The 20,462-nt window shown below is 38.9% G+C and overlaps 1 protein-coding gene across 4 annotated transcripts in view; it reads right to left on the bottom strand.

Annotated features, from left to right (window-relative positions):
• Nucleotides 1-20,462, bottom strand: part of LOC126094853 (uncharacterized) — a 90,237-nt gene that overhangs the window by 14,724 nt on the left and 55,051 nt on the right. Inside the window, exons 1-2 of one of the 4 annotated variants that reach the window (XM_049909472.1) lie at nucleotides 20,126-20,367; nucleotides 18,079-18,324 (exon numbers count right to left, since the gene is read on the bottom strand). The exons of 1 other annotated variant lie outside the window; for it this stretch is intronic. In XM_049909472.1, coding sequence (XP_049765429.1) covers nucleotides 18,200-18,324; nucleotides 20,126-20,339 — 339 coding nt within the window. In that variant the 5' untranslated portion in view covers nucleotides 20,340-20,367 and the 3' untranslated portion in view covers nucleotides 18,079-18,199. Of the gene's footprint in view, nucleotides 1-18,071; nucleotides 18,325-20,125; nucleotides 20,368-20,462 lie in introns of those variants that run through there. 2 more of the 4 variants (XM_049909474.1, XM_049909471.1) reach the window with 2 other exon arrangements.

Genomic DNA, 20,462 nt, shown 5'->3' with positions numbered 1-20,462 from the left:
TGTCGTGATATATCTAGTTCCAAATAAATTAGGTTACTCCGAATCGGTTATTTACACTATGGTGATCTGATACATGTTTTTACAAAGTTGTAGACAGAGAAACTGGTAGATAAATTGGTATCTATGGTAATATTCAGAATACCATTTATCTTTTGTCAACGTTTGAAATGTTCATAAAAGAATTTCCAAAAGCAAGTGAAACAATATAAAAGAACTCAAGCAACAGGCCTATACGAAAGCTCAGTGTTCGTCAGTACATAGTTTCAAAAGATGTATTACTCCTTGAACCCTATCGAATGAACTTCCAAGTGCTATGTAAGAATTCTACCGTCGAGACAGATTTATTGTTCTATAAGGTAGAGTACCTGCCATTATTATGTTACGTTGGTAAGTAGAAAATTAAGTGACTAAATGAGTGCTAAAGAAAGATCACTGTGGTTGGCGCAAATCAGGACACCTTCTATCTAATTAGACAATGTTTAGAGCCATTACTGGTAAGATTCTATGTTCTACATGCAGAACTAACATCGACTTCGTAAGCACTGTCTCGCTTGTGAGTTTTTCCTGATAATGTTTCATTAAATTTCTAACCATTACTTTTATTAGACATCTGAATATATTACACCAAAAACTAAGACACAATTACAGATTACAGCTCAGAAACTGCTGTTACTGTGTAGTGCCAATGACATTATTCCTCAGACTGAGATTTATTTCAGAAAAACTGTCATCTTATGTCTTTTTGGTATAGCAACGTCGACACTGTACCGAAACTCTGTTAATTAATATATTTCTAATCATGTAACTCATGTGGTAACTATACCCTGTTGCATAACAAAATTGTAAATATGGAAAACAATGAAGTCTATGATATAATTCTTCATGCTTTCCCGGCGATCTGTTGACATCTTGGATATTCGGGAATCCAGCCGGATGTTCGCGTCGTTCTCGCACGATATTTCAACAGCGTGCCTCGCTGTCTTCTTCAGGTGCTACCTGAGACTGGTCCTTGGGTCGATCGAGTCCAGTATTTATGCCTGGGAGGAGCTGGGCGTTCCCTAATCGGTCCGCGCCGGGTCGAGTGTTCCATCTGTGGTCCGCGCCCGCCAGACTCGGCTTCAACGGACCCCTCCAGTCGCAGATGTTCCGACTGCCGTCGGCGCCCGTTCTGGCCGTCCTCAACGGATGTGGTTATCATCTGAGGTGTGTCAGACCCAGTCTGAGATGTTGGGTACTCTATCTCCTGATTAGGGAACGCCCAGCTCCTCCCAGGCATAAATACTGGACTCGATCGACCCAAGGACCAGTCTCAGGTAGCACCTGAAGAAGACAGCGAGGCACGCTGTTGAAATATCGTGCGAGAACGACGCGAACATCCGGCTGGATTCCCGAATATCCAAGATGTCAAGTCTATGATATGTAATGTGATGCTTAAATACCATGTACAGCGTATCAGCGTATACCTCAGCACCGCACATTGCTAGTGTGCTTGATAGTTTGTTAATAAGGGATTAACATTCTATCATTCATTCATACTGCAGAAGGGAGAATCTATCACCTTTGATCTGTTCGTGTTTGTTTATGAAACATGGTAGACAGTTATTTATTGGAATGTGAGTTTTCTGTTAGTACTAATACCTATTCAACGACTAATTGTAATCAAAGTGCAAATTTAGTATCAATTTTTATAAGTGACTGATACTAATATGATTTTGTTCTATAAATGTTATACTGATAAGCTACACAAAGATGAGATATCATCATGATTTAGAAGATAGACCCTGAGAGTGAGCCAAATGTGAACTTCACGGGTCTTATAAAGTGTCCATATTTGGCAAGTAAAACAATTTTTATGAGCCATAATATTAAAGGGAACTGCGACTGAATGTAGCAGAATGTTTGGCGTAATGAGAAACGTGCTAGTGGTCTAATAGTAATAGTGGCAGAATATTGGGCGTAATGAGAAACGTGCTAGTGGTCTAATAGTAATAACACCAATACCTGAGGACATGAATGCTGCACTTGAGCTGCCTGCAGACAGACGCAGTATCTAGGCGCCTGACTCAGGAAGCCACTAGCGACATCACAGCAGTTAGAGCTGTGCACAGCCTGCTCGCCTTTGCCGGTGTTTACCTTCGAGTGCCCGCCTGCTCTCTACAATTTGACCCTCATCAGTTCCGCTGTCGTCGTCGTCCTCGTCTGCTATGCTGACGGTGTCGTCGTCTTCACCGTCTCTGTTTTCTCCTACTTCTTGCACCACGTCGTCACCATCGTCTGCAGCAGCGAGCGGCGTGCAGTACGCCACGAGCAACACACCAGCGATCAGCAGGACGAGGCCTCCCTTCGTGTCTGCAGTGGTTTTTGCACTGGGTGCCTCGCTACAAGTGTCACTATGGATAACACGTCTCCTCTTATACTGCAGTGGGGCATTTATCACCCAACTCGTAGAAGGCAAGGTCAGCTACACAGTGCTTACGTCAAACTCCACATTCAGCCGTATCGTGGTCATATCTCAAAGGCAGAATTATCTTGCTGGACATGGTATGATACCTTCATACTCCAGGGACTAAAATACGGGAACAAAATTGTAAGCACTACAGGTGATGAACACAGTACATCAAGAAAGAAAACAAGGGTTCAAATGGCTGTAAACAATATTTGGCTTAACATCTTAAGTCATCAGTCCCCTAGACTTAGAACTACTTAGACTTAACCAACCCGACAACAGTACACACATCCATGCCCGAGGCAGGATTTGAACCTGCGACCGTAGCGGTCGCGCGGTTCCTTACTGAAGTGCCTAGAACCGCTCGGCCACAACGGCCGCCACTATTCATGTACCTGAAAGTTTATATACACGCATTACGAAACTCGTTCTCTCGTAAGAACAGAGATATAGAATGGTAATCACACACTTTAAAAAGGACAGGAATTAATTCAATGTAAGTTAATGTCGTTTTTGTTCTGTTTATTTTGCGTTATCATGGTGAGCCTTTAGCTAGAATTTTCCAGTGGTATGTATTCCATTCTCTCATCATTTATGTCAGAATTCGTTATCACGTTTCATCGGTAATAATCATCTTTTGTTTTGTTCTCTTTACAATGAACTGTAAGTTCGTATAATGTAAACTATCCACTCGTTGAAGAGTCTCCCCAAATTCTGCATACTATTAACCATGACAGAAGAATGGACTTGTAAACACCAATACTGATGCTTCATGCCCTATAACTATTTTCCAAATTAGAAACGTTCTTTCCCCTTTTTTGTATTACTTCTTCCATTTTGACCAATAATACAGACATCGATGACTATTAACCAAGATTCACGTCTATCTTAGCAGGAGTCATTCTATGAACTTTATTTCATTATTATCACTTCATAACAGTTGTAAATAATTAAACTTTATCACTTCATAACAGTTGTAAATAATTAAACTTTATTCACGCACCACTCAGAACTGAGACATCAACATCTGTTTGAAGTGTGACTCTCGTGAGCGCTAATGCACAGAGTGTGGTAGAAGCTAACAGCCCCAGAGCTCCATTTTTTGGACCTCTTGCCATGCCTAAATACGTACTGCCAATATATGAAAGTTTCTGTCTGACGCCTGGTATGGAAGTATTCGTCTTGCATGCATTGTTTATGCATGACAGACCAGGACGCAGGGAATGCCAGGCAAGAATCTATACATTCCTCAAGCACTTTATGGTCTGAATTGCAGTATGGCGGCTTTCATTCTCATATTTCATTTGGATATGCATTCATAAATGGTATGAAAAAAGTGTTAATCGTTTACGCCATGTAGTGCTCTTCAATTAATGGTCAGGTGACTACAGCCCCTACTGTTCTGCACTCCACTTTGTACCCATCCGAAACATAAAAATGAATAAAATTAGTTTACAAAATCATCACCACATCTATCTCAGCAGGAGTTATTCTATGAGCTTATATTCCATTCTGTAATCCATCTTGCAGTGCACTACTAGATACATCAACATTTTCAGCAGCCTTCCTAAACGATAAACCTCTAGAAACAGCTTGTTTTACACGTTTCAATCTTCTGCAATCCATTTTCTACCGGTCTGAAATACAAAACAGTGTACCATTGGGTCACTGAAGGTTAATGGACAATGTTGGTCAGTGATCGATGATGACAACGGTATATACATAAATGATAAATGTGTGTACACTGTTAGCTGCGTCTCATTAACGCATTTGGACGTCCGACAGATAGTAACCGCCGCACACTGCTCGGCACCATCCAGGTAGTCACAGAGTTCACAGCTCTGGCTACCTAAAGCTTCTCCTTATTTCTTTCTTATTTACATTGCACTGTATAGTGCAATTACAGTAATACCTTCACTCTCGTGAAAACGACCATACGGAATAGTGGTCGCCATTATACTTCCTGACACAGCTGAGGAACAAAATCCAGCCCAAATATTGTGGGGCATTATTGTCCCTAGCGATTCGTAACATAAGGTGTAAAGCAGAATTTCTTTTGTCCGTTCCATCAACAATACGGCGCAGTTAGTGGAAATTAGTCTTCTGGTGTATCACCCATTAAATGTCTGTTGACTCGATATAGTGTGATGATGGTTACAGAAAATTGAAGTACTAAACTACTGACGATAATTTACTTCTTTTATCTGATTCACGATGTTCCATGTGACGTAATCACCTTTCCACTCTAAATATGTCAAAAATATCTGAGTAATATGTTTAAACTGCAGGATATCATTTTTAATGTTGTCAACGTTCGTTGAAACTAACATGAGACTGATGTAGAAAGGAAAGTGTCTGTCATGAAGACAAAACATTGTGACAAAAGTGTAATTAAAAAATAATTTGAACAACCATTTATAAAGTCTAAGTCACGTTGCGAATTAAGTGTACTTCACAAAGAGAGTTGTGACTGCTTCCTTACAAGTGATTTTTAAATTCCTTCTTCGGCAACTACTACGTTATGTGTAGTTGGCATTTTTGCCTTTTTTCCTTGTGTGGCAATCTCAGAACGCATGTGCTTGACAGTATATCGGTAACAAGGTGTCTGGTGGCCTGTTACACACTGTAACAGACAGTGAAGCTTTGTAGTTCAGCATAAAGAAGAGGTCAAGAATCTTGATAATAATGTCATTGACCATGTCTACAGATATAGAGTCGAAGTATCAGTGTTTTTAAGTCTGCATAGGAGATTACCTACGAAACACCCACGCATCACTGGTAACGACGTTACTCAATATTACTAATGTTAGATGGAACTATTTGGGGTATTGAATATATACAACTAAGGGTTCACATACAGTCACATGCATCACTGACCCATGTGAAAGGCAACATAAACACTAAAAAATCTAAATTGTCAGGCATATACGATAGGCACCTACTATCCAGCAAAAGCATAATAAAAGGTTTCAGAACAGGTATGAACTGTGAGTCCAGAGATGTTCTCAATTCACTTATGTACAGCTCCGGCAGACCAAGTGACTTAAATGGGAAGGGTCCCTATAGAACGAAGTGCACATGCAGATGCAGTTGCTGTTGAAATTTTGTGTGCACACTTTGCAGATACTTTTATTTATAGATACATGTTAATGTAGTTACTGTAGTTTCATAACGAGTGATTATTGTCCTTTCATGTCTGCATGTACATCAGAAGACTCGCCTGCATTTATGTATGTATTTTTGGATATTTTATAGTAACTAGAAGAGCATAGGAAGTGCGATTGTTATAAGTTCTTCTTTTCATTGCTTTCCATAATGGCAGATTCAGTATCATATTGCTCCATATAGCACAGTTCTGTATACTGCAGATAATCAGTTATTAAGCAAAATATAGAAACTGACTTTTACACCTCATCAGAATAAATGAAGTAATAGCGAAATTATATCCAACACAGTATACAGTATTTATAGTCGACTACTGAAGCAATTTTAAAAATTTGGATAATGTTGCAACATTTACAAATCCTCATTTATCATCAATGAGTGCGCTAGAGCTAACATTTATGAGACACTGGGTAATAACCACATGTGTTTGCAGGAAAGTGCAGTGATGCTTTACTTTTCCCATTTTACTGCAGGGTACAGGACAGTGTGAGCAGCTTCAGACTGTGCTCCACTTTTGTGGCGCCACTTCAGGAGTAGCAAGTGCCTACTGTGGGCACCTCTGCAGGCAACGACTGACCTCTAGCATGTCAGCTGCCTGCCCATGCGTGTTTGTTGTGGCCAGCTCAGGTGTGTGCATCCGCTTAATGGTACTCAACACATATGGTGTTCCATTGACACCTGCTTACACTCCTGTCACACCAGAAAATTTCAAGAGGTACAATAGCCATACCTGCTTACACCTGCTACAGACACTATGCTTGCCTTTTATGTGAATAGATGATATGAAAGAAGTGGATGACAAAAGAGAACTGGTCTCTTTTCTTTGGAGTAATTGTTACCTGACATCTCAGGAAGACTGGTCTAGCCAATAACTGCATGTCTTTGTACACCCAGTGACACATTATGTGTCTTACCCTAAGACTGTATCTTACAGCATGGTGGTACCATACACAACAGTATAACGGGATAAACACATGAATAAGTTGGAAATATATATTTCTTGAATGTCCAAAAAGTAATTGCTCGTTTTTATATTTAACATCTTTAAAAAGCGCTGTGTAAAGATGTTACGTTTTTAAAACCTGTTATAGTATTTTCCTCCCTTGGCTATGCCATCATTTTGCTATTATCTTCGCTGATAGTACTTGCTATTCACACTATCAATGAATGATATACCTCGTTGTAGATGCCACTACATGTGAACGTAGTGTGCTGTGAGCCTGAGCGTATGTGTGCTCTAAAACCTTAATTTGTGTGACTTACATTTTAACATAGTTTCTGCAGCAAGTTTAACAACTTAAAATAAAACTGGGAAAGTTGACCTATGTTTAAGATCACTGTACATCACTACATATTATCAAAGTGTATAGTACATAGTACAGGTTTAATGCTATTCTAATAAACTGTCATGAACAAAGCAATAATTCTTCATTGAAGCTTGACTTATTGTTGTATAAGAAAGAGGAAATGCAGCTTATACTGTTAATTTTTGGTTATAAAACTACATGACTAGTGAATAAATGTACATCGCTGGTAACACAAATCAGGACACACACTACTTAATTCGAAGACACATAGAGTCATTAGTGAATTGTTATGATTCTATTCCCTACATCTATAACCATAAGCATAGCCAGTTTCATTTCCAGTGGGTTTGAACAACTGGTCATTGTATACTGTACTTGTAACAGAACCCTCTATGGCAATATATAGAGTTTCTACTGACATATAAAACTAAACTACTGTCCATCATCTTGTTAGTAAATTATAACATTTCTCAACAAGCAGAACTCAGCCACTAAATTTCTTTGGACGCTGGTATCTCCATGAAGATGTGTTTCTGTATGGCGGTAATGTTCTTTAGAGATTACAGTGAAGATTTGTGCATACATGTCGACAGTCCACATCTTTCCAGCATGAGGTAAAATTTCAAACAATAGCGAGCTGATGAGTGGAGGTAAGAGCACAGACTAACCGCCACAGACAGAGTAGAAGTACCTTTAAAAGAATTTCCGTTTTACTCAGTGCTGATAACAAACACACAGTTTCCACTTCGCAGGCCCTGCGATTATTTACTGTGGTTGGAATAAAGAAATCTGTTTAATGCTTTACATCACGTCCACAGCCAAGGTCACAAAACATGGATTATAGCTCCGATTTTTATTTACTGAAACTGAAGGAAGCGGCGGGGCAACTTCAAGGTACCATTCCGGCATTCGTCTAGAGGAAGCTGCGAACCACAGAAAACCGAAATCGGGATGTCGGCTCTGGGGTTCATCTCGGGTATCCCAAATGCGAGTCTAGTGTTTTAATGCCACACCGATCAGTGCCACGTTGTAAAAGGCAGACGTAAACCACAAGGTTTCCTGAAAGCACACAACAGGAGCGTTATGTTACAACGTACGACGTATTAATAGTAATGAATAATTAATTAAATGAAACATATTTTTAAAATGTTTGATCGCAAAAGTAGACTATGCTCGGCTACTGCACGAAGCTTAACGACTTTCTCCGACACATAGGCTTACTAATATCAACCATAGCTTCTAGAAGTTTTGTTGGCAGTTTCGCCTCCTTTTCGCGTTAGGTACTTGTCGGTAAAGTGGGACATTGCCGTTCCGTTTGTGTTCTGTTTGAGGTTCTTGTCAGCCTCAGTAGTCAATGAATATTGGTGTTATTATACATAACTGGATTAATTATTTTACAGAAATTTGCTACCTAACTTGCATATGCTTTTGTTCTCAGTTATATTTAATTATCGCTCATCATTGGTGTAAATAAGACTGTAAGTAATTTCCTTAAAAAAATTTCTAAATATTTGCGCTGTTATTGTAAGAGCGCGTCATTTTTGTACAGTTCGTGCAAAGATCTTATGTCACATTTATCACAGTATTCTAATGAAATAGAGTGTAAGGATAATTTTACATTCTATGCTTCTGTAACACTTCGCCGTAGAACTGGTAGAAGTTGTCTAGGAATTTCCCATTTCGCAGGTCTTTTTGCTCATTTAGAACTCTGTCTGACATCTTTTAGATGTATGTAGATTTCAATTTCCTCGATTACATCCATGACTTTTCCTTTCTGTAACTGATGTAATATTTGAAGTGATCCATCTATGTTATGTATTTTGTGGTTGGTGTCTTTTAAGTGTGCAACAAATGCGGATTGGTTATTGTCGCTTAATGTCGTGTGTTCTTTAAATCGTGTACTAACTTTTATTCCCGTTTGTCCAATATAAAATTATGGGCATTCTTCACAGTTCATTTTGTAGATTCATGATTGCGAATACGGTTCTGATTTACGTGCGATATGTCTCAACAATCGATTTTGATTTTCAGTGGTTCTGTAACTGGTGTATAATTTTGAATCGTTGAAACATCGAGTAATGTTTTCAGAAATACAAGAACTTTATTTTCCTGTGGTTCGTTTTAGTTATTTCATCTATGGACTGGCATGTATCTGGTTTTCTTTTTGAATGACATGCTTACCAACTCTTTAGGATTGCTTATACATTTTGAAAAAGATCTATTTCTTTCTCAATGTTTTCTCTTTTCAGTGAAAAGTTGTTTCGGTAACGTAGACTGACAGTATGGGAACTTGTGCGATCTTGGTGGTATGACTGGTTGTGGATAATTATGTCTGTTGTCGTTGGTTTGCGAAAAATATCGAATACGTGTTCAGGGTTTTGGTTTGAAACTTTTAAATCCAGAAAGTTTATTATGTGATTGTAGTTTCTTACGATAAAATAACACAACTAAAGTTAAAAACTATTAGATAGTTTTTATTAAACTGAAACGTGTAACAGAACAACTGAACAAAAACGCCTCTTTTACTCTTTGATGGTACAGCACTTAACGTAAGTCACACAGAGAATCATTAAAATTGCAAGCGTAATATCCCTCCTCAGTTTAATGATTTTACATTTAACGCTAACAAAAATTAAAGTAAACCCAACAAACTCCTCAAAGCCATGAATCTAGGAGCTGGTAAGTCTGTAGTAAAAATATCTGCAGTCTGGTCTTCCGAACGTACATGCTCGGCCGTGATGATGCTGCGGTGGTGAAGTTGACGAACAAAATTATATTTAACATTAAGTTGTGTCAAACGTCCATGTTCCTTGGAGTTTGAATATCGTCCAGCAAATATTTCACCCAGAGTAACAGCTGCAGCTGTCGCCAGAGCTACACATTCTGCGTCTGTAGAAGACAAAGCAACGCTAGTCTGTTTCTTTGTTGCCCAACAGACGGTGTTTCCAAAACATTTTAATAGATGTACAGGGGTAGATCTTGCGTCTTCTTTTCTATTCTATTTGAATCAGCATAACCAGAAGAACTTCTTGATTCACTTTTCGATAATGCAATCACATATTGACGGTTCCTTTGATATATCTCAAAACTCTTTTTAAGCTTTTCCAGAGTTGTTCCGATGGATTGTTTTGGTATCTGCTCAACAAGTTGACCACAGCACACAAATCAGCTCTTTTTTCTGCCATTGCGTACATCAACCATCCAATCAACTCTCTGCAGGGCTTATCGATAATTTTTCCTTCCTTGATTTCCAGTTTAATGTACATAGGCGTCTTGATCGGATTACAGTCTTGATGTTGAATCGTTGTAGCAAATTCTTCAAATATGATGCTTGGCTCAGACACATTTCTCCGTTGTTCATAGAAATCTCGTTTCCGAAGTCCATTTCCTATTACTTCCTGCCATCAAAATGTCATCAACATAGAGCACAATATAAATGACCACGTCCTTTAAAATGATATAGTAAAGACATTTATCTGAGTCAATCGTAGAGACATAAGAATGGTATGAATAGAGTGATTTCATGCTAGTGGTGCTTGCTTTAAGCCATATATAAATTTCTGTAACCTGCAAACCAAACCAATCGTGTCTTTCAGTTCTTCTGGAACACCCACTACTTCAGGAATAGTCATGTATATTTCCTCCTTAAGTAATCCATGAAGAACAGCGTTGACGACATCAAGTGGTGCCAGAAAGAGTCCTAGTTGGATTGCAATGACTAGCATTATTTTAACAGATGCTAGTCGAGCCACTGGTGCATACGTTTCGTCGTAGTCAAATCCTCTTTTCTGTGAATATACTTTTGCCACACGTCTAGCCTTGTGTCTTATGATATTTCCATCCTTGTCCTTTTTTAATTTGAACACCCAGTTACTGTCAATAGTCTTCCTTCCAGGTGGTAATTTGAGAAAGGTCGAACTCTTTTTTTCCTTTATATAGTCAATTTCGTCCTGTACAGGTTTATACCAATATTCCTTATCTTCATGATTTGCAATTTCCTTGTAACTTTTCGGTACATCATCCACAAATGAATCAGCATTGAGTGCAAAGAACAGCATAGTCTTTCAGATATTTAGGAGGGTTCCTCTTCCTTGTAGATCATCGAACAGTTTTCTTTTCTAATAAATTTTCAGCTTCCTCTTCGTCACTGGTCAGTTATGGTATGCGAATTTTTTCATGACCCCTATCATTTGGTTTGGCATCTTCTTCGACGATGTCTTCTTCATTATCATCCTTCTCGGATGATTCCTGTACAGATTCTGGGATCGAGTCCTCAGCTGGTTTACTTTCAAAGTCAAATCTTCCTTCGTAGAAAACAATGTTCCTTCCTCAGACTATTTTTCCTTCCTCTGCACACCAAAGCCTGCAGCCATTAGGGCAGTAACCAGTGAAATAGCATTTTAAGAACTTGCCTTCATATTTCCCTGTTCTCAATTCCTTTGGTACCAGTAGATAAGCAATACATCCGAACACTTTCAGCTTACTCAAATTAGTTTTCTTGTCATACCAAAAAGCTGCAGACTCCTTTCCTTCCAAAAGTGTGGTAAGACTTCTATTAAGTAGGTACACGGCAGTACGAACAGCTTCTGACCAGAACATTTTATATAATTTACACTGAAGTACCATACAACGAGCTTCCTCAATAATAGTTTTGTTCATTCGCTCTGAAACACCATTTTGCTGAGGAATGTATCTGTAAACTGAAACTGTATTCTTTGTTATTCAAAAAACTGTTTCAATTAATTTGACATATATTCTCGACCACTACCACAGCGCAATCTGCTAATCTTCAAGTTGAAATGAGCTGTAGCCATGGCGTAAATCATCTTCAGATGGCGAGTTACCTCTGACTTCGATTTCTGTGTATAGGACATTGTTAAATGTGTAAAGTCGTCGACGATCGTGATTACATAATTCTTTCCGTCGAACGATTCCGGTTCAATTGGCCCATACAGATCACAGTGGACCAACTGCAGAGGTCTGGTGGCACGTTTCCTACTGTGATTGCGTGGCAGCAGTGATGGTTTTCCTTCGACACAATTTGAACATTGTTCCGTGGTGATTGTTGAAGTGTTCAGTTCCAGACCATCAACTTGTGACTGTAGGCATTTAATGTTATCGTAACTCAAATGGCCTAATCTGCTATGCCACAGTTTCGCATTAGTTGTACTTGAAACAGCTGACAAGGCTTTTCATTGCAACAAATTTAGAACATATAACTGAGACTCATTCCTATTTGCAATGGCAACAGTTTCTTTTGCTTTCTTAATTAAACCTTGAGGCTTTGCGAATGTGATACTAAAACTATTCATTTCCAGTATTCTAACTGACAGCAAATTATAATTAAGATCAAGCACACGTATAGCAAATTTAATCATTAAATTGGTGAGAGGTATCTTACTGTTAATCAGATGTTCCGTTGATCCAGAGTCCAAGAACCAATTTATGTCGTTCGTTGACTGATCTTCATTTGATGCTGCAAAAGAAAACCCATCTTCCCCTTTGACGTTAGCTACGACCATACAGTTGTTGATTCCTGAGTTCCTGTTTGGTACCTTAACTCTACAATTAGCCCTTTTGTGTCCAGGCTTCCCGCAACGGTGACAAGTAAAGTTGGAAGATGTTCCTTGTAGACTTCTTGTTTTACTGGTGTCTGACTAACCCTTTTTTAGATACCGTTGAGTCTGAAAAGCTGTAGGAAGCGGTGTTTCATCGTTTTTGTTTTTCCCGACGACTCCCTTCAGCTTCGATTCTTCACACAGGAACCTATTATTCACAAAGTTCAGCGTCAAGTCGTTCATTGAGAGCGTTTCGATGGCAGTATTCCGCAAGCATCGTTAAAAGCAAATGGCACACTATGTCCGTTTCTTCGACAGTAGCTCCAGTCGAACGTAAATCACGAATCAGTTTATCAAACTTCAGAAAGTGGTTAGCTGGCAAATCATTTGTTGCGTTAAATTTCATAGTTAACAATTGTTTTCTCAACAGAAGTTGACCAGCAATTCCTTCTCTCTCGAACGTATTGCACAGAGAGGTCCATAAACCAAAAGTGACCATAAACCAAAAGTGACTGTCGGCAATGTATTGAACAAGATGAGACATTTACGATCTTGTTTAGCAATTTCGGCCAGTCGTTCTTCCTTTGCGGGAGGCTGCGTGTTCTCCTCTCTATCGAGAAATTACACCTTTGTGAGATAATTCGCTTGCGCAAATGATAATAGTTCCAGTTCCTCAAGAAGAATTTCCATCCTGAATTTACAGTTGTTGAAAGTCGTTCCATAGAATAAATGAATACTTTATTTTTCCGCTTCAGTTGCCATTTCGGGTTAACTTTACGTGAGAGTACACTTGGGGCCAGGTATTAATCGCAGATTCCGTTTATTAAAACAAACCTGCGGCCATAACCTGATGTAATTTTAGTTTCTTATGATAAAGTAACACATGTAAAGTTAAAAACTATTACATGGTTACTGAAAGACATAACGTAATACCTGAACAATAAAAACGCCTGTTTACTGTTTGGTACAGCACTTACGCAAGTCACACAGAGAATCATTAAAATTGCTATCTTAACAGCTTATGATCTTATTTTGTTCTTTCCGTAGTTAAATTAATTTTTGAATGCAAACTGTTGAATTGTGAATACATGAACATGATCGAACAGGATCAAGATGTCATCGACGTATCTAAAGTGATAAATGACTTTTTGGCTCGTTTGAGTGGAGCTGCTGAAAAATTTTTCTTCAAGAGCGTGAACGAAAATATCAGCTAATGTACCTGCTAGACATGTGCTCATTGCTACACCATATTTTGGAGATAAATTTTGTTCTGAAATGAGAAATAATTGTGGGAAGTTATTAATTGTAGATATTCTAATATTTCACAAATTTCTCCTTGAGTGATTGTGCTATATTTCAGAAAGTTGTTTTTAATGATTCCAATTGTTTCTGTTACTGGAATGTTTGAGTACATGTTAGTTATATCTAGTGATAAGAGTATTTCATTTTCTGGTATTTTTATATTTTTGATTTTATTAACAATATCGTAACAGCTTTTTGTAGTGTAATCTATCTCGTATATGTAATATTGCTTAAGGAGCGTGCTGAGCTTTTTACTGGCAGCATGTACTGGGCTATTAACCATGTTAAGAATTGGACGAATCGGGATTTTTTCTTTATGTATCTTGGGCTGGGCACACAATGATGGTGTTGTTGGATTCATTATACTGGAGTCTTTTTATAGCCTTTTCTGTGAATATGAAGTTACATGTTTTAGAGCTTTCTTTAGTTGAGCATTAAATTTGTTGACTGGATCTCGATCGATAATTTTAAGGGTAGAAAAATTGTAGTACTTTCCTGTTGTAATCTTCCTCTGACATTGTCACCAATGAATTTCCTTTATCTAATTTTATACTAATTGCCTTATTTTCTTGAAGCTTATAAGTTATCTGACCTATAATACTACTTTCCTCCCCTTTTGTATTGGTCCTACTTTCTCGTTTTATATGTGTTTGTATTATTTTTGCAATTTTACAAGTAATACTGTTCTGCTCATGAGGTGGCAACTACATCATATCAGGCGCTACTTTAGATTTTGCAATAATATATTTGATGATACTGTTTCCAACGCGTTGTTGTATATTAAATTTCAGGTCTCTGTTTAGAACGTTCATTTCTGTGGGAGTGAATCTCACATTGGTCAGATTTTCAACGTTCTGGAAGAAGCTACAATACAACATGAAACGCTAGTTCTTCATACTTAGTTGAATATCCGTTTCGTTGCAACAAGAAATGCATAGTCTGAGAATTAGCTGATTTGACCAACACATTTCCAGAAGAAAAGTGGTAGGGCAATGTAATTGTTTTCAAAAATTTGAAAAAAGTTTCGAAAGCGTAGTTGGGTGGCATATTGCCACTCATGAGTTTTATAGAAATTGAGTGGTTAATGACCGCCAAGTTCTTACTTTCTATTCCAGTTTTTATAATATTCAGCCTTGTAGTTTCAGACGTTATCTGTATTTCGTTGTTCCGCTGTCAGATACATGTGCTTTCTACTGGGTCTTTTGTCGACCACGGCTGTGTTTGGCTATGGAGGAGGCATCAGTCGTCAACAGGACATTGTTTGACTACGTTCTTCAGTGAAAGTCGGCGTAATGTTTGAATGTTTTATTTTAAATGACAGTCTTAAGGATGGCGTAGAACTAACAGTATGATGGATAAAGGAATACAATAGGTCGCTGAGGGGTCAAGACGAAAAAGATTGGTAAACATCTCATTCTGGTGAGCTACAACGGTGTTGCTGATGAAAGGTGCAGGAACTCTTATTAGAATTATCATTATCCTAGAAAGGTACAGAGTGATATGAGACTCACATTTATCGATCGATAGTTCAGACATTTTATCTTAAAATAAACAATAATTTCTGTGAGAAAGACGCATCACATGTAAAACGAAATGAAAAAAATCGATTTTATGTTGGTCGTGACATAACGAAGATATTTTGAAAATCTGTAAAGGAAATAATGACAAAACAGAATAATGACTGGGGTTTACTAAAAATTCGGGTGGAGCACATCGAAGATCGTCTTATAGTTGAAGGTGGACACGACGGTAGTTGAGCGAAAAGGATTTTCAGATTTGATGTAATAATATTCACAGTAAGACTGAACGATCAAATGGTGATGACGTATCTGTCTGGGTGAATTTCGTTGCTTATAATGTGGGAATAAATGGAGATGAATGGCAGTTCGCACTCTAAGACATTCTGAAGAATTACAATGGATACTTCCCAAAAACCGAGACGAAACAAAAATGGCTGTTCTCAAATTTCTATGAAAGTTTCTGGTTCGTTTGAAAGTCTATATAAGGAAAGCATGAAAGCCTTCCAAACAGAAGTCATTCCTTCTCTTATCTGGAATACGATGAGAGGTCAGAAGGAAAGGCCAAAACCGGGAACGCATCTACGCTGATGAAACTCTTACTATCATCTTAGAGGACAACAGATCACAAGGTTATGAAGTGGAGAAGTACCTCCCCTCCTATATTTTCTTGGACAAGGTCGCAAATGACAGCCACAGTCAACAGAATGACTTCTTACAATAATCATTTGTCCTAAAAATAAAGGAGACCGTTCAGATCTAAAGCTGACAATCAAGTGCCTTTCCAATGCTGTTATTTCAGCTGCAAGACCGAAATCCACCCTTATCTACAAGGGTGCCTCGCCTCTAAAACAGAACTTGAATTCCATCAATTTAATTTTTAACTGAGAATACTCGTACACTGGTGCAGAATATGGCCTGGGACAATACATTAACATAAGTTTCACTGATCGATGATCACACACATAATCATTCGGACGCGCATTAATATAAGAGGTCCAATTCCACGTTAACGCAGATGTGGCATTATGACGATAAGTACACAAAAAACGTAAAAAAACAACGCTTAGCTCCACTCGTAGTCGTGACTTCCAGGATTCCAAGGCGAGGTGTTATTGCCTGTGATCCGTGTAGTTGGTCTCTGAGACTAGGTCGGGAACTTGTCGATTATTACTCTTCCCGTAACTCGAGGCTATCAGTCCTTAAGCGAGGCGGCAAGGATTGGCTCCGACCTATTAAACCACTTGCAGCTTGTGGAGGTCGGTACCAGACATGAGGATTCAACCAAAGGCAACAATTCGTCAGCCACGTGCCGTTCAGCTAGCCAAACCAACAACACACACCTCGAACAAAGGCCCCAGCAGAACGTTATCGGCAAGACAAGTGATTGGTGGTGGCATATAACTTTTTTTAAATAGTACAGAATTTTTCGGTAGGAAGACCATGTTTTGTCTTTGTTTCAGTAGCTTAATAGGCTCACTGAATATTGAATACTTATTATTTTTTGTAGCTCAGCGTACAGGCTAGTCGCTGAGTTTTTGTAAGAAGAATTTGTCGACTTGGTCGCGGTTTTCTCAGCCACCATTGTGGACAAGTCATTCAAATAACTATTATGTACGTTTCTCATTTCAGAGGTTTCAGATGGAGCCCCTCTGCTAAAGGAATTCTTCGTGATACAAAGTTCTCCGTGTGCTCTATTTCACCAAACCAAAGCACAAGTGATTTTTAAGATGGTATATAAGCAGGCATGTGTAACGAGTGTGTGAAACTTGATCAAATGAAAGCGCATATGCGCATATGAATGCGATTAGATGAGAGCCAGCCTTGCACGTTGAGATATTATGTCTCCTGCTACAAGTCAGAGCTGGCTATACTCCGTTTCAAGTGGAGCACCCCACATTACCATGCACGAGTCAGCCACAATGCCATCTCTCAACAAAGCAGCATTTCGCACTTCCCACTTGAACCTCATCTTCAGATACTCATCACGTGTTCACAGAGATGATCGAAAAAGTTCTTTCTTTAGAAGTAAGGATGTTACAAATATAGCCAAAGCGATAAGTTCTCAACTGTTTTTAATTATCTTTGTGTCATGAGAAACTATCTGCCATTCCATCATTTACCTTTCCGCAAAAAATCGATAACGAACGAGACTGTCTGTCTCTAAGCCGTTCTGAGAAGGCCAAAATTTTTGGTTGTCGTAGGTCTCAAGCTGTAAGGATTTTACTATCACCTCTACCTTGTTTATATGCATTGCTTTTGGAGCAGCGAGAATCCCTTTATTCGGCTGTCTCAAGTGCTCAATATGTCTTAATTTCGTGTATTTGCAAATATTCTTCCACTATACATATGTCGTATTAGACGTTCGATACATTTTTACGTTGTTTTTATTCAGTTTCACAGTCTTCCTCATTATTATTATGGCTATTCTACTACTTAAACTTGGATGATATTGTCAGAGGTACTATCAGCACTTCCCGACTCTTGGCTCCTTTAAATCGTACGGAATTTACCTTCCACGTAGAAACGTTGTGATTTCAAATTGAAGTTTTCCTTTCATCTCTTAACGGAATGAACGAGAGCTCTTCTGCAACAGTATTTACTGCTTTGAAAAATAGTACTTACAGACATTTAGATCAGAATGGGATACACAGATCCCATAAAAAAACCTGCAAACAACAGATTTACAGTAAGCACCTAATTCCATTAAAAACTTCACAATTTTGATAACATTGTCTCTCATAGTCCACATATGTCTGCTTACACGAGTAAGACGCTGGGTAATAAAACCATTTTTTAAATTACATCGGTGCTTTATTTCTGCTTTGTGAGTACAGGATACAGGACAGTATGAGCAGCTCCAGACTGCGTCTCCATGGTGTGGCGCCCCCTCAGCAGCGGCGACTACGCTCTGTGGGCGGCTCTGCGGGCGGCGCCTGACCTGGCGTGGGGCCTGACTGCAGCTCTGCCCGCAGCGTGTCGGCTGCCTGCTCTCGCATGCTTGGCATGGCCAGCCCGGGCGTGAGCACCTGCTCAACAGGAAACAACACACGTGATGTTACAGTGATACCTGGTTACCTTCTTTCTTACCAGAAAAGTTCAGTAGACGTAATACCAACACCTGTTACTGCTGCTGCAAACACTATGCTCGCGTTTTATAGGCGCAAAGTATACTTCAGAAGCGTTTAACACATAGATGACTGGTTTGCTTTCACTGGAATAGTTGCTACCTTATACTTCAGGAACGCTGATCTATCCTACAATTGCTAGTCGTGGTATATTTGGTTCCAAATAATGTAGTATACTGCCAGTCAGTGTTTTACACTATAGTGCTCTGACACATGTATTTACAAAGTTGTAGACAGAGAAATATGTTGTAATATAGGCATCTATGGTACTATTCAAAATATCATTGATCTTTTTTGCACGTTTAAAATGTTCATGTTACGTAATAGTCTGTGGTGAGACTATTAAAACTAGTTTTAGTGTTTTCCTCAGTTCAGTGTAGTACTATCTTCATTTACAGTAGATCATATTCGCCTCAGTCAATGCGTGATGTACTTTTTTGTACACACCACTAACATGGTGACAAATTGTGCTGTGAGACTTACTGTATTCTATTGTGGAGACAGACTTTGTGTTGTAGATGAAAGATTAACTGCCGTTATTATGTTACATTGCTAAGTAGAAAATCAAAATACAAGTGACTAAATGACTACTGAAGATAGATTGTCTGTGCGAGGTAGAAATCAGGGCACCTTCTATCTAAGTAGACAGGGATTAGAGCCGTTATAGTTATGATTCTGTGCCCGACATTCAGAAGTACCATCTTCTACGTAAGCATTGTCTCGCTTGTAGGTTTTGGCTAATAGTGTTTCATTTACTTTTGCCACTTTAATTACCAAAAAAAAGACATAATTACGGACTACAGCTCAAAAACTACTGTTACTGTGTAGTGTCAATGACAGTATTCCTCACACTTAGTGACACTAAGGTTTATTTCAGAAAAAACGTCATCTTACGTCTTTTTGGTATAACAACGTCGACACTGTACCGAAACTCTGTTAATTATTATATTCCTTAACAAGTAACTCATGTAGTAACTATACACTGTTCCATAACAAAATTGTACATATGGAAAACAATAAACTCTACCAATGCAAAAAGAAATGTCAGATATGTAATGAGATCCTTGAATACCATGTTCAGTGTATCATCGTATATCTTAGCACCGCACAATGCTAGCGTGCTTGCTAGTTTGTTAGTTAAAGTTCTATGATTCGTTTACACTGCATAAGGGAGAATCTCTCACCTTTGGTTTATTAGTGTTTGTTTATGAAACATGGTAGACAGATATTTATTGGAATGCAGTTTTCTGTCAGTACCATTACCTATTCAACGACTAATTGTAACCAAAGTGCAAATTTAGTACCAATTTTTACAGATGACTCATACTAATATGTTTTTGTTTTATAAATTTTATACTGATAAGCTACACGGAGATTAGATGTCATCAAGGTTCAGCAGATAGACCCTCAGAGTGATCCAAATGTGAACCTGATATGTCTTATAGGGGGTCCAAATTTGGTAAGTAAAACAATTATTATCAGACATAATATTAGAGGGAATTGTGATTGAATGTAGCAACGTATTTAACCTATTAAGAAACGTGATAGTGGTGTAATAGTAATATCACCAAAACTGGACGACATGAATGCTGCACTTGAGCTGCCTGCAGACACAGTGTCAGAGCGCCTGCCTCAGGGAGCCACTAGCGACACCACAGCAGTCAGAGCCGTGCACAGCCTGCTCGCCTTTGCTGGTGTTTACCTTTGAGTGCCCGCCTGCTCTCTGCATTTGGACCCTCCTCAAGATCGATGACGTAGTCATCGTCGTCTGCTATGCTGTCGCCGTCGTCGTCATCAGCGTCTCTGTTTTCTCCTACTTCTTCCACCACTTCGTCGCCATCGTCTGCAGCAGCGAGCGGCGTGCAGTACGCCACGAGCAACACACCAGCAATCAGCAGGACGAGGCCTCCCTTCATGTCTGCAGTGGTTTCTACACTGGGTGCCTCGCTACAAGTGTCACTACGGAGCTCACCGGCCTCCTCTTATACTGCAGTGGGGCGCTTATCACCCGACTCGTAGAAGGCAAGCGCAGCTATACA

Source organism: Schistocerca cancellata, chromosome 8 (assembly GCF_023864275.1).
Source record: "Schistocerca cancellata isolate TAMUIC-IGC-003103 chromosome 8, iqSchCanc2.1, whole genome shotgun sequence".
Classification (NCBI taxonomy): domain Eukaryota; kingdom Metazoa; phylum Arthropoda; class Insecta; order Orthoptera; family Acrididae; genus Schistocerca; species Schistocerca cancellata.
The sequence above is the reverse complement of the archived record's forward strand: the minus strand, read 5'-3'. Positions and strand labels throughout refer to the sequence as shown.